Genomic DNA, 15,017 nt, shown 5'->3' on the forward strand with positions numbered 1-15,017 from the left:
CCTTAGCTGTCAGACACGTGTGCATATTGTGGAGGCACGTGTGAACGCGCAAATGGAGGGCTGAGGAATGAGGGGAAGGGACTGATTTGTTATTCAGCCTCAGTCTCAGGAGCACCAACCCCGATTCACTTTTCAACTTATAGCAAACCTATTGCAGAGTCCACGCCCCTCTCTTTCTCATCATCCAATCAGTGTTCAGGTGGGGATGGGAAGGAACTATTAGACAGGTGCCAGTGCTTGACTTGACTTAGGTGCAGGTACTCATTTTGGGTGCCAATACTGTTCATATTTAGGTTCAAGAACTCCACAATACTTTTGAGTTCATATTCTATAAGAGGAACAGGAGCTCAAGCAGTAGAACATTTGAGGTGCCGGTGCTCAGCTCCGGTGAGCTCCTGCCCAAGTCAAGCACTGGACAGGTCTATGGTCCACAGCCGAGGGGTTCACTCTGATCTTGGACACTCAGCAGGAGATCACCCCAAAGTGTGCTCCCCGTGTCCTCGCTGCTATTCCTCCCCTAGGACTCCCCCTCCAGACATCCCCAGCTCCTGGAGCTGGATTTGGATGGGATGTGGCCCCCCGGGGAGTCTCTCCTGGCCCATGGCAGAGCGGACCCCCACACGGTTCCTGGCTAACCGGGGACAGAAGGAGCGCAACAGGCAGCGCAGCTCCTGACGGAAGGCCTTGTTGAAGTAGAAGTAGATGAAGGGGTTGTAGATGTGGGAGCTCTTGGCGAACAGTGCGGGGAACACGAAGCCCCCAGGCGCCATGTACCTGTTGTCCTTGTGGAAGATGAAGAGGAAGGAGACAACGGCGTAGGGAGCCCAGGCCGTCACAAAGCCAAGGCTGATGCAGAAGAACATCTGAGGGGGACGACAGAGACATTATGTTGCGTCCAATATCTAGACCCAAATCCATACATTATTTGCTAAATTTAACATTTTACCCCCAAATGGTAGTTACAGTCTTGTCCCATTGTTGCAACTCCCATACAAACTCGGGAGAGGCGAAGGTCGAGAGCCATGCGTCCTCCGAAACACAACCCCGCCAAGCAGCCCTGCTTCTTGACACACTGCTCACTTAACCCAGAAGGACCAATGTTTTGGAGAAAACATTGTACAGCTGGCGACCAAAGTCAGTGTGCATGCTCCCGGCCTGCCACAAGGAGTTACTAGAGCGCAATGGGACAAGGACATCCCGGCCGGCCAAACCCTCCCCTAACCCAGACGATGCTGGGCCAATTGTGCGTCGCCTCATGGTTCTCCTGGTCACCCCCGGCTGCGACACAGCCTGGGATCGAACCCAGGTCTGTAGTGACGCCTCTAGCGCTGCGATGCAGCACCTTACACCGCTGCGCCACTTGGGATGCCTAAATCCAACTATATCTCGTAAACTCTCATACAAAAACTGGTATCATTGGGTAGATTCAAATCTACAGTATGTACTAAGGCCAACTCTTTCAACATTAGAGTTGGCTTCTGTATATGGAGCTAATTCAAGCCTACCTAATGACACCACTAGTACTGACTTCTGTACTGACTTTACTGAGCAAAATGCAGCCCAAAAATGGCATACGTGCCCTGGGCTGCATTGACACAGGCAGCCCAATTCAGATGTTTTTTAAAATCTGCTCTTTTGCCCATAATTGGGCTTTCTATTTTGTGTTGTGCTTTCTTATAACGTGTCCTTTTTTTGTGATACTTTCAACTCATCCCGTGGTATAAGCACATTCTTCACTGTTTTATACCACCTCAAATGAATGTCACTTTACTGAAGGTGTATGTGCACACTCTTTAAGGAAATATTACATGTTTATGACGCACGTCATTCATTTCAAGGTAATAATGTGACACAGAGGATAAATGACATAACACCCTGTTATAACAGCTGGTATGTAGACTCTTACATAGCATGTAATAACATATGACATAAGAGGTCATCCAGACTGTATAATGCCAGAGCATGCTGGTGCTTTTTTGGTTACTACATGTGTTATTTCTAGTTTTAATGTCTTCACTATTATTCTACAATGTAGAAAATAGTACAAATAAAGAAAAACGTATGCACTGTGACAGACAGTCCTCCACTAAGTCAGAGAGGTTCAGGCACATTGCCGTGGTTCCTCTTTCAGCAGGACAGAAAACCCTTCTCACCATGGAGAGACGTTTTTCGGCATGGCGCAGGTTGGTCCGGATCCCCCGGGCTGACAAGGCGTAGGTGAAATGATAGACTTTATAGAGGATCTGGATCTGGGACGTCACGATGAGCAGGACGGGCACCAGCATGAAACAAGAGAAGGAACAGATGACGTAGAAGGCGTCTTTAAAGGAGGTGTGGAAGCTGTGCCAGGCGATGGTACAGGACAGGCCGTAGGGCTCGGGGACGTACTCGCCCCAGCCGAACAAGGGGAAGGAGGACCAGACGGCGGCGATTAGCCACGAGGCACAGCACACCAGCCGGATGTTGGCACCATCCAGCCAGACTGCTGCAAGGAAAGAGACATCCCATCGCCTGGTTATATTCTTAAAGGGAAGGTGACATCTGGGATTGTCATTGTGTTTGGATGATTCTGTGATTAATCAGTGCTTGATGTGAACACACCAGTACTGAGTACCGCACCTCAAATTCTCTACTGCTTGAATACCTTGAATACCTGTCTTATAGAATATTGGCTTAAAAATATTGCAGTTATGGCACATAAATGTAAAGTCCATGGGAAAATAAGGCCATTTCTCCAAAAGAAATGCTATGTGGTCTCCATTGATCTGACACATAGATGGTAATTAGAGAACATCAATCGATCTCACAGGCTCCCGACTGGGATGAGAAGACTGACTGATGACTAACCTGTCCCGTGGCATTATTCCCCTCATCTCCTGTCCTAATCCACACCTGATCCCAGTACTCAGGGCTGAGCACCCTACTCGTCTCTTACAATTAACACAGGAGAGCGGAAAGCCCTGCTACTAGTTAATTGGAGAGACAAAGAGAGAGAGGGAGAGAGAAAGATAGAGAGGTGTGTGTGAGAGTGAGAGAGAGAGAGAGGTGCGAGAGAGCGAGAGAGAGAGATTTATTTTTATGTAATCTTTATTTAACTAGGCAAGACAGCTAAAAACAAATTCTTATTACAACGATGGCCTACCACAGCAAAACCCGGACGACGCTGGGCCAATTGTGCGCCGCCGGGCCAATTGTGTGCCGCCAAGTGGGACTTCCAATCACAGCTGGATGTAAACCACGGACTGCAGTGACACTTCTTGCACTGAGATGCAGTGCCTTAGACTGCTGTGCCACTCAGGAGCCACTGGGGATACAGACGGACGGACGGACGGACGGACGGACGGACGGACGGACAGACAGACAGACAGACAGACAGACAGACAGACAGACAGACAGACACACACAAACACAAAGTGAGAGCGAGACAGGAGACGCTCAAATCCAAATCGATCCTTAGCCCCCTCTCATAGGCCCTTCATTTAGTTTTCCAAGGTATTGTAGTATTACAGCACCTCCACCTTGCCCTGTGATAGGCTAGGTGGAATTGTGCCCATATTGTCTTTAATGTCTTTCAGATCAGAGCAAGGGACAGAACAGGGCAGGAGGCATCCTGTTATAGCCAACCTAGGGATGGTGAGTTGTTGTTGCTACAACAAGAGAGAGATCAAGTCTGTATAACTAACTATAAGTGTGTATGCAATACATTATAAATACAGCCTATAAACAGACCACAGAGAAAAAACTTACAGAGCTGTGATTTTCTGTTTACTGATAATATCATCATCATCATCATCAACAACAGTAGTGGTACTAGTGGTCGTCTTTGCAGATTTTAAGTTTGTCGTTGTTGATGTCTGTAAGCAGGACATTGCCCGCTTTGTATGATGATGTCATATTGTCATATATTATAATATGGTTACACTTTACTTGACATCCAGCGCCATAACACGTTATGACACGGTAATAACCATGTCACAATATGGCATAATAGCTGACATAACCTGGTTCAGTCTGCTTTCCACCAGACACTGGGAGATGAATTCACCTTTCAGCAGGACAATAACCTAAAACACAAGGCCAAATCTACACTGGAGTTGCTTAGCAAGAAGACAGTGAATGTTCCTGAGTGGCGAGTTACAGTTGGACTTAAATCTACTTGAAAATCTATGGCAAGACCTGAAAATGGTTCTCTAGCAATGATCAACAACCAATTTGACACAGCTTGAAGAATTGGTCAAATAATAATGGGCAAATGTTTCACAATCCAGGTGTGGAAAGCTCTTAGAGACTTACCCAGAAAGACTCACAGCTGTAATCACTGTCAAAGGTGACTGTAACATTGACTCAGGAGGTTGAATACAAATCAAGATATATTAGGGTTTTATTTTTCATATTTTTTGTTTAACAAATGTTAGATTTTTCTTTACACTTTGACATTACAGAGTATTTTTTGTAGATCGTTGACAAAAAATGACAAATCCATTTTAATCTCACTTTGTAACAGAACAAAATGTGGAAAAAGTCAAGTGGTATGGATACTGTCTGAAGGTACTGTATATTAGTCCCTGGAGACTTCCTGGAAAGACCCCAATGGACACAAACAGGATTTATATTTTACATTTTATATAACATGTATTTATCCAGGCAAATCAGTTAAGAAAAATTCTTATTTACAACGACCGCCTACCCCTGGCCAAACCCTAACCAGAACAACGCTAGGTCAATTATGCGCGCCCTATGGGACTCCCAATCACGGACGGTTGTGATACAGCCTGGAATCGAACCAGGGTCTGTAGTGACGCTGAGATGCAGTGCATTCGGGAGTTGGATGACACACAAACACCCACACACACACGTGCACACACACACACAAACACATTTACACTACACATGCGCACACACACACACAACGCTTACAGATAACACAACACAGAACAACATATGGTCCTGAGTGTGATTTTCATTTCAAGATGATATCAGCTATTTCAATTCATGTTGTTGTTCACTTAATGTCACACTGAGTCAGTGGTTGTTTGTGTAGAGTGCAGCAGCTGGGAGCAGTTCTGTAAATTACTTAAGTAAAAATACTTTAAAGTACTACTTAAGTCATTTTTAGGGGTATCTGTACTTTGTTTGTGCATTGTGCAGCAGCTGGGAGCATTTGTGTAAATTACTTAATAGTACTTTGAAGTATTTTTACTTAAGTCGTTTTGGGGGTATCTGTACTTTGTGTAGTGTGCAGCAGCTAGGTTGGGTAAGCATGTAGGGAGTCTAACATTCACTTAGCCTGGTGAAATATTTCTAGAGTTTGCTGGTTCAAAAACCCCGACAGGACAAAGTGAAAATCTGCCGATGTGCCCTTGTGGAAGGAACTTGACCCTAATTACTCCTATAAGTCGCTCTGGATAAGAGCATCTGCTAAATTACTAAAATGTAAATGTAATACTGACCTTACCTGTTACAACAAAACCAATAGAATAGTCCCAAACATGCAAACCCCACTATCTGGTACTCCAGCCTGCCCCCCCATCCAAATAGACTAGGCTCTACACACCATAGACCAGGCTGCCCCCCCCCCCCCTAGATAGACTAGGCTCTACTCACCATAGACCAGGCTGCCCCCCCCGAATAGACTAAGCTCTACTCACCATATACCAGGCTGCCCCCCCCCCCCCCCCCCCCAGATAGACTAGGCTCTACTCACCATAGACCAGGCTGCCCTCCCCCAAATAGACTAGGCTCTACTCACCATAGACCAGGCTGCCCCCCCCTCCAAATAGACTAGGCTCTACTCACCATAGACCAGGCTGCCCCCCCTCCAAATAGACTAGGCTCTACTCACCATAGACCAGGTTATAGAATGTTTTCAGATAACGGATCACGCTGATGGCGGCGATGGTGAACATGCCGCACAGGCCGAATATGTAGCAGCCCAGACCGTAGTAGACGCACGTGACGTGGTGCCCCAGCCAGGCATGATTAAACGATGACAGAATGGACAGCGGGTAGAAACAGATGCAACATAGGAAATCCACCACGGCCAGGTTGACGCAGAGGAGCTCTGAACCCACCATCTTCTTCCTCCGTCGGTAGGAGATGACCAGCACCAGGCCGTTGCCGAGGACGGACAGAAGCACTGGTTGGAAGAGAGACAAGAAAGGGGAAACAAAGAATCTCTATAGAGATGGGAGAAGAGAGTGATGATTGATATGGTCTGTCGTTGGATTGTTTTTCATGAATGGTTTTTGTATTTTTTTGTGCATTTCCTATTGTGTCATTTGTTGTGTACATTCTGACATTGTAATTTCTCATGGTAGTCAATATCTACTGTAAGATCTGGTGCAATAACCACAGGTATCTTCGAAAATAAAGTTTCCTCAAGCAGTGATCAGAATGGATCCTGAATATAACCTGTCTGAAATATTAAACCAACACTTCCATAAGTATTACACCTGACATTATATAAGACCTACAGTATCATGTTCCTGTAAGACAGATACCAGTCACCAGATGACCGTTCTACTGTTAAGGTGTTTGGCTGGCAATCACAGCTAACCCCCTGTCGTGTGTTCACTCAATATGTAAGCATCATAGAGGAGGTGTGAGAAATAATTCTGCTGGACACAGAGGGAATACACCACTAAGGAACCACTGAGCCACCGTGGATAGAGAGTGATGGATTTCCTGAAATAGCAGCTGTTACATGCAATAAGGCATTCAGGTGACTCAAAATAATAACCTATGTCTGCAATAACATGTGTCCGCAATACTGAAAGGAAGTAGGCCCGTACAACAAACACATGAACTACTGAACTCTAAAAGAAGAAAACTTTGATAGTCTTATTGTAGAAACAGAAGTCACAAACTGTCAGATATTCCATTAGAGGTACAAATAACACCCCTGACACCAGTGGAGGCTGCTGAGGGGAGGACAGCTCATAATAATGGCTGGAACAGAGCGAATGGAATGGCATCAAACACATGGAAACCACGCTCCAGCCATTGCCATGAGACCGTCCTCCCCAAATAAGGTACCACCAACCTCCTGTGGCTGACACGGAGACAAATGAAAGGATGATGAAAAGATTAAGAAAATCAGCCTAGCCTGGTCCCAGATGACTTTGTGCTATCATGTTAAGTCGCCAAGCGTCGTGGGTTCGATTCCCGCTGGGGCCACCCATATGTAAAAGTAGTGGCCCCAGCCGACTTGTAAGTCGCTTTGGACAAAAGCGTCTGCTAAATGGGATATATTATTATTATTATTATTATTAAGTCCATTTCTCATTGTCAAAACAAACATGTTTGCAATGACGAGTGACACAGAGTTGGCATGATAGCTCAAACAGACTTGGAGGAAAAAGAAAGACTGGCCCCACTCACATCAAAAATATAATTTTTACTAATTTGGATTTAAAAAAACACTATGTAACAAAATAAATACACATTTGGTCACAAAAAAATGATATGCCCATTCCTGAGTGTATTTACAAACCAAGCATCATGTCTGTTTAATTTTACAGGTGGACACAGAACCTCAGGTGAGAGGAAATACAATACACTTAGTGAACTGTAATATCGTTGAGACCACATTTTACTAGGTATAGCCATCTATAACACTACAGTTGACACATGTTCTAAAAATACCATGAAATATTGATATTTTTATAAAGTGTCAATTGTACTGATATAGAGTGCAAAGTATTCAGACCCTTGACTTATCCACATTTTGTTACGTTACAGCCTTATTCTAAAATATATTAAATATTATTATTTTTCTCATCAATCTACACACAATATCCCATAATGACAAAGCAAAAACAGGTTTATACATGTTTTGCTAATTTATTCCAAATAGAAAACAGAAATAGATCATTTACATAAATATTCAGACCCTTTGCTATGATACTCAAAATTGAGCTCAGGTGCATCCTGTTTCCATTGATCATCCTTGAGATGTTTCTACAACTTCATTGGAGTCCACCTGTGGTAAATTCAATTGATTGAACGTGATTTGGAAAGGCACACACCTGTCTATATAAGGTCCCACAGTTGAAAGTGCATGTCAGAGCAAAAACCGAGCCATGGAGTCGAACAAATTGTCCGTATAGCTCCGAGACAGTATTTTATTTTATTATTTTGCCTTTATTTAACCAGGTAAACCAGTTGAGAACAAGTTCTCATTAACAACTGCGACCTGGCCAAGATAAAGCAAAGCAGTGTAGAAGAGTAGGGAGGTAAGGCAATAAATAGGCCATAGCGGCTAAATAATGAAAATTTCGCAAATAAACACTGGAGTGATAGATGTGCAGAAGATGAATGCGCAAGTAGAGATACTGGGGTGCAAAGGAGAATAAAAAAATGAATATAATAAATAACAATATGGGGATGAGGTAGTTGGATGGGCTATTTACAGATGGGCTATGTACAGGTGCAATGATCTGTAAGCTGCTCTGATAGCTGATGCTTAAAGTTAGTGATGGAGATATGAGTCTCCAGCTTCAGTGATTTTTGCAATTCGTTCCAGTCATTGGCAGCTGAGAAATGGAAGGAAAGGCGGCCCAAGCCTGAATTGGCTTTGGGGGTGACCAGTGAAATATACCTGCTGGAGCGCGTGCTACGAGTGGGTGCTGCTAAGGTGACCAGTGAGCTGAGATAAGGCGGGGCTTTACCTAGCAAGGATTTAAAGATGACCTGGAGCCAGTGGGTTTGGCGACAAATATGAAGCGAGGGCCAGCCAACGAGAGCATTCAGGTCGCAGTGGTGGGTAGTATATGGGGCTTTGGTGATGAAACGGATGGCAAGTAGAGTGTTGGAGGCTATTTTGTAGATGACATCGCCAAAGTTAAGGATCGGTAGGACAGTCAGTTTTACGAGGGTATATTTGGCAGCATGAGTGAAGGATGCTTTGTTGCAAAATAGGAAGCCGATTCTAGATTTAATCTTGGATTGGAGATGCTTAATATGAGTCTGGAAGGAGAGTTTACAGTCTAACCATACACCAAGTTATTTGTAGTTGTCCGCATAGTAGAGTAGAGCTCCATCATTCTTAAAGGAAGAAGTTTGGAACCACCAAGACTCTTCACATAGCTGGCCATCCGCCCAAACTGAGCAATCAGGGGAGAAGGGCCTTGGTCAGGGAGGTGACCAAGAACCCGATGGTCACTCTGACAGAGCTCCAGAGTTCCTCTGTGGAGATGGGATAACCTTCCAGAAGGCCAACCATCTCTGCAGCACTCCACCAATCAGGCCTTTATGGTAGAGTGGACAGACGGAAGCAACTCCGTAGTAAAAGACACATGACAGCCCGCTTGGAGTTTACCAAGAGGCACCTGAAGGACTCTCCGACCATGAAAAACAAGATTCTCTGGTCTAATGAAACCAAGATCGAACTCTTTGGCCTGAATACAAAGTGGCAGGGACTGGGAGACTAGTCAAAATCAAATCAAATCATATTTTATTGGTCACATACACATATTTAGCAGATGTTATTGAGGGTGTAGCTAAATGCCTGTGTTCCTAGCTCCAATAGTGCAGTAGTATCTAACAATTCACAATACACACTAATCTAAAAGTGAAATAATTGAATTAAGAAATACATAAATAATCAGGATCGAGGGTTGATGAACTGAGCAAAGTACAGAAAGATCTTTGATGAGATCCTGCTCCAGAGCATTCAGGACTTCAGACTGGACAACGACTCTAAGCACACAGCCAAGACAACGCGGGATAGGGAGGGTTGTGCAGCAACCCTCCATATCCAACATGACAGAGCTTGAGAGGATCTGCAGAGAAGAATTGGAGAAACTCCCCAAATACAGGTGTGCCAAGTTCTAGCTTCATACCCAAGAAGACTCGAGGCTGTAATCGCTGCCAAAGGTGCTTCAACAAAGTACTTAATAAAGGGTCTGAATAAATGTGATATTTCAGTTTTTTTTTAAATACATTTGCACACACACAAAAAATCAACCTGTTTTTGTTTTGTCATTATGGGGTATTGTGTGTAGATTGATAAGAGAAAAAACAACAATTGAATACATTTTAGAGTAAGGCAGTAACGTAACAAAATGTTTAAAAAGTGGGTCTGAATTCTTCCCGAATGCAGCATACTGTATGTAGGTGGCTATACATACTACTGTGGATTACTTACATACCACAAATAAGCTACATTAAATATTTTAAAATATGAATAAAGTCTGTAAAACAAACATTTAAAATATTTTACACATAAATCTGTATGATTTACTATTGTCCACAAAGTCGATAATATCATGTATTGCGCACGGTTCCGTCTGAAGTCTCATTTGTAGGAAGAGCCTGACCACGAAAATATTTTTTTTTATAACATGTTCTATAAATCTCAATCAACTAGGCATCAACATCAGCGTGTCTATATTCTAGGATATATTTTTTTTCTAGATGATCCGATATGAAAGTGATAATAACCAAGTCCAACTCACCGATTGACAGGATTGTAAATCCCACACCTATATCAGCACCAGGTGCGAGTTTGGAGGAGAAAATAGAGACAGTCCGGTTCCCACACACATCTGTGCGCTCTGACAAATTCAGGCAGATCATATTGGATACAAATTCAGGAAAAGGAAGATCACCTCACTTTTGAATCCGACTCAACATTTAAAAGCCAGCAAAAGCAAATATTCGTGGCATTGGATCACATGTTCGTGTCAGTCATCTCGTGTTTAGCATAAAGTGAAATGTCCTACACTCGCGCCATCAGTTATCATGTGTATTCTCTTCTAGTCGCTATCTCTGAAGAGACCAATAATGACGGGATTATTTGGTCAAACTCAGACAGATGTTTTCTCTGAAGCCTGTGGAGTTGCAGCCTGGTCTCATAGTATATGTTAAACCGGGACCATCATATTAGTGTGATATACTTAAGGCTGGGTGGATGGGTGGGCGTACAACACGAAATGTTGCGTGTTTGAATCTCATCAGTGACAACTTTAGTATTTTAGCTAATTAGCAACTTTTCACTTAATTTTTAGCTGCTTTGTAACTACTTAGCATGTTAGCTATCCCTTACCCTAACCTATACCCTTTTAGCTAAAGCTTCCCCTAACCGTAACCAGCTAGCCACCTAGCTAACGTTAGCCACAACAAATTGGAATTCTTACATATATCTTTTGCAAGATATCATACAAATTGTCATTCGTAACATATCATACGGAATGGATGATGGACATCTACAAATTAATATATATCATACAAAACGTAACATATCATACTAAATGGAGGTCGTCGGATTTACATACAGAATAATACAAAATGCTCTGCAGGTTGCAGCAGACTGACCACTGACCACCTTGGACTGCTCTATAAGGTGCCTTTATTCTCTGTGTTGAATCATACAGCTATAGATACACTGTACCTTCTAGCTAAAGACAGACTATTTTGTGTGTGTGACTCATTATATATATATATATATATATATATATATATATATATAAAATATTTCACCTTTATTTAACCAGGTAGGCTAGTTGAGAACAAGTTCTCATTGCGACCTGGCCAAGGTAAAGCAAAGCATTTCGGCACATAAAACAAGACAGAGTTACACATGAAATAAACAAACATACATTCAGTAATATAGTAGAAATGTCTATATATACAGTGTGTGCAAATGAGGTAAGTTAAGGGAGGTAAGGCAATAAATAGGCCATGATGGCGAAGTAATTACAATATAGCAATTAAACACTGGAATGGTAGACAAATTACTCAGGTGCACAGCATGCACTTTATCCAATTATCTTGATATGAAGACTTGAAAACTTTTCCCGTGTATATAAATAATTGCTGTGTGCTTATCAATCATGTTCAGATTCAGGCTCTACTTTATTTCACTTTTTGGCAAGAAATGTAATTGATAAACATCCTACCACAATAAATTAGCTCCTTTACCCCTTTTACATTTTATAATAAGCATTTTTGGGTGTAATAAAGGGTAAATCTCGAGTTGCGACATCAATTTTTGGACATACAGCCCCTTCAGAAGGTATTCACACATTTAATTGTAATGTTTTGTCAACGATCTAAACAAATTCTAATATTTGTAAAATAAAAATAAAAGATCTTTCATTGTCTGTTTATATGTCCTGACTTGGTGTGCAAGGAGAATACTCTAAGAACGGCCCATGTTCTGAATCTTGTTGCTGTACATTTCAAAAGTGCTGAACAAATAGTTGAATTGACTATGTCCGTCCTAGCTAGCTCATTAATGTCTTAATTGAAATTATGGATCGCCTCATATCCGCTTGTTGTCCCTTTATGCCACAGTTTGTACATCTCAATTGTCAGTAGAAAACATATTTGTTTAAACAAGTCAGCCATATCAGCTACAGTTGAAGTCGGAAGTTTACATACACCTTAGCCAAATACATTTAAACCCAGTTTTTCCCAATTCCTGACATTTAATCCTAGTTAAAATTCCCTGTTTTAGGTCAGTTAGGATCACCACTTTATTTTAAGAATATGAAATGTCAGAATAATAGTAGAGAGAATGTCAAGTTCGTCATAACGAGGAGAACAAGGCGCAGCGTGATATGAATACATTCTTCATCGTTTAAACGAAGAACACTAAACAAACTAACAAAATAACAAAACGAACGTGAAGCTATAACATGAGTGCTGACATGCAACTACACATAGACAATACGAAAACAAAACCAACCACCCGTGTCACACCCTGACCTAACCAAAATAATAAAGAAAACAAACCAACCACCCGTGTCACACCCTGACCGAACCAAAATAATAAAGAAAACAAACCAACCACCCGTGTCACACCCTGACCTAACCAAAATAATAAAGAAAACAAACCTACCACCCGTGTCACACCCTGACCGAACCAAAATAATAAAGAAAATAAACCAACCACCCGTGTCACACCCTGACCGAACCAAAATAATAAAGAAAACAAACCAACCACCCGTGTCACACCCTGACCGAACCAAAATAATAAAGAAAACAAACCAACCACCCGTGTCACACCCTGACCGAACCAAAATAATAAAGAAAACAAACCAACCACCCGTGTCACACCCTGACCTAACCAAAATAATAAAGAAAACAAACCAACCACCCGTGTCACACCCTGACCGAACCAAAATAATAAAGAAAACAAACCAACCACCCGTGTCACACCCTGACCGAACCAAAATAATGAAGAAAACAAACCAACCACCCATCTCACACCCTGACCGAACCAAAATAATAAAGAAAACAAACCAACCACCCGTGTCACACCCTGACCGAACCAAAATAATAAAAAAACAAACCAACCACCCGTGTCACACCCTGACCGAACCAAAATAATAAAGAAGACAAACCAACCACCCGTGTCACACCCTGACCTAACCAAAATAATAAAGAAAACAAACCAACCACCTGTGTCACACCCTGACCGAACCAAAATAATAATGAAAACAAACCAACCACCCGTGTCACACCCTGACCGAACCAAAATAATAAAGAAAACAAACCAAGGTCAGGGCGTGACAGAGAACGATTTATTTCAGCTTTTATTTCTTTCATCACTTTCCCAATGGGTCAAAAATGTACATACAATTAATTAGTATTTGGTAGCATTGCATTTAAATTGTTTAACTTGGGTCAAATGTTTTGGGTAGCCTTCCACAAGCTTCCCACAATACATTGGGTGAATTTTGGCCCATTCCTCTTGACAGAGCTTGTGTAACTGAGTCAGGTTTGTAGGCCTCCTTGCTTGCACACACTTTTTTCAGTTCTGCCCACACATTTTCTATAGGATTGAGGTCAGGGCCTTGTGATGGCCACTCCAATACCTTGACTTTGTTGTCCTTAAGCCATTTTTCCACAATTTTGGAAGTATGCTTGTGGTCATTGTCCATTTGGAAGACCAAGCTTTAACCTCCTGACTGATGTCTTGAGATGTTGCTTCAATATATCCACATCATTTTCCTCTACTCATGATGCCATTGATTTTGTGAAGTGCATCAGTCCCTCCTGCAGCAAAGCACCCCCACAACATGATGCTTCCACCCCCGTACTTCACGGTTGGGAGGATGTTCTTCGGCTTGCAAGCCTCCCCCTTTTTCCTCCAAACATAACGATGGTCATTATGGCAAACAGTTCTATTTTTGTTTTATCAGACCAGAGGACATTTCTCCAAAAAGTACTACCTTTGTCCCCATATGCAGTTGCAAACTGTCTGGCTTTTTTTTATGGCGGTTTTGGAGCAGTGGCTTCTTCCTTGCTGAGTGGCCTTTCAAGTTATGTCGATATAGGACCCGTTTTACTGTGGATATAGATACTTTTGTGACCTGTTTCCTCCAGCATCTTCACAGGGTCCTTTGCTGTTGTTCTGAGATTGATTTGCACTTTTCGCACCAAAGTAGGTTCATTTATAGGAGACAGAACATGTCTCCTTCCTGAGCGGTATGACGACTGCGTGGTCCTATGGTGTTTTACTTGCATACTGTTGTTTGTACAGATGAACGCGATACCTTCAGGCATTTGGAAATTGCTCCCAAGGATGAACCAGACTTGTGGAGGTCTGCAATTTTTTTTGTGGAGGTCTTGGCTGATTTCTTTAGATTTTTCCATGATGTCAAGCAAAGAGGCACTGCGTTTGAAGGTAGGCCTTGAAATACATCCACAGGCTATCAGAATCTTCTAAAGCCATGAAATAATTTTCTGGAATTTTCCAAGCTGTTTAAAGGCACAGTCAACTTAGTGTATGTAAACCTCTGACCCACTGGTATTGTGATACAGTGAATTATAAATGAAATAATATGTCTGTAAACAAATGTTGGAAAAATGACTTGTGTCATGCACAAAGTAGATGTCCTAACTGACGTGCCAAAACTGTAATTTGTTCACAGGAAATTTGTGGAGTGGTTGGGAAACGACCTAAGTGTATGTAAACTTCCGACTTCAACTGTATGTTTTTTTAAAGTCAGTAAATGAGGTTGAATGAACTGTTTCACTGCCAGACCAGGTGCTGCTGATAGCCAGGT

The 15,017-nt window shown here is 42.3% G+C and overlaps 1 protein-coding gene across 1 annotated transcript; it reads right to left on the reverse strand.

Annotated features, from left to right (window-relative positions):
* Positions 1 to 506: 506 nt before the first annotated feature.
* opn8c (opsin 8, group member c) lies at positions 507 to 10,578 on the reverse strand. Its single transcript, XM_064924696.1, has 4 exons — positions 10,458 to 10,578; positions 5,843 to 6,136; positions 2,154 to 2,485; positions 507 to 863 (listed from the first exon to the last, which is right to left on the reverse strand). The coding sequence occupies exons 1-4, from the start codon at positions 10,576 to 10,578 to the stop codon at positions 507 to 509; spliced, it is 1,104 nt and encodes a 367-aa protein (XP_064780768.1).
* Between the last annotated feature and the right edge of the window lie 4,439 nt (positions 10,579 to 15,017).

The sequence above is a fragment of the Oncorhynchus masou genome, chromosome 19, assembly GCF_036934945.1.
Source record: "Oncorhynchus masou masou isolate Uvic2021 chromosome 19, UVic_Omas_1.1, whole genome shotgun sequence".
NCBI classification, from domain to species: domain Eukaryota; kingdom Metazoa; phylum Chordata; class Actinopteri; order Salmoniformes; family Salmonidae; genus Oncorhynchus; species Oncorhynchus masou.

Bases quoted from the DNA above. Each gene is read 5' to 3' on its own strand.
- opn8c (XM_064924696.1), bottom strand. From the start codon at position 10,578: ATGATCTGCCTGAATTTGTCAGAGCGCACAGATGTGTGTGGGAACCGG. The intron at 6,137-10,457 runs GTGAGTTGGACT...TCTTCCAACCAG, and splicing joins ATTTACAATCCTGTCAATCG to TGCTTCTGTCCGTCCTCGGC. The intron at 2,486-5,842 runs GTGAGTAGAGCC...CTTTCCTTGCAG, and splicing joins ATTCTATAACCTGGTCTATG to CAGTCTGGCTGGATGGTGCC.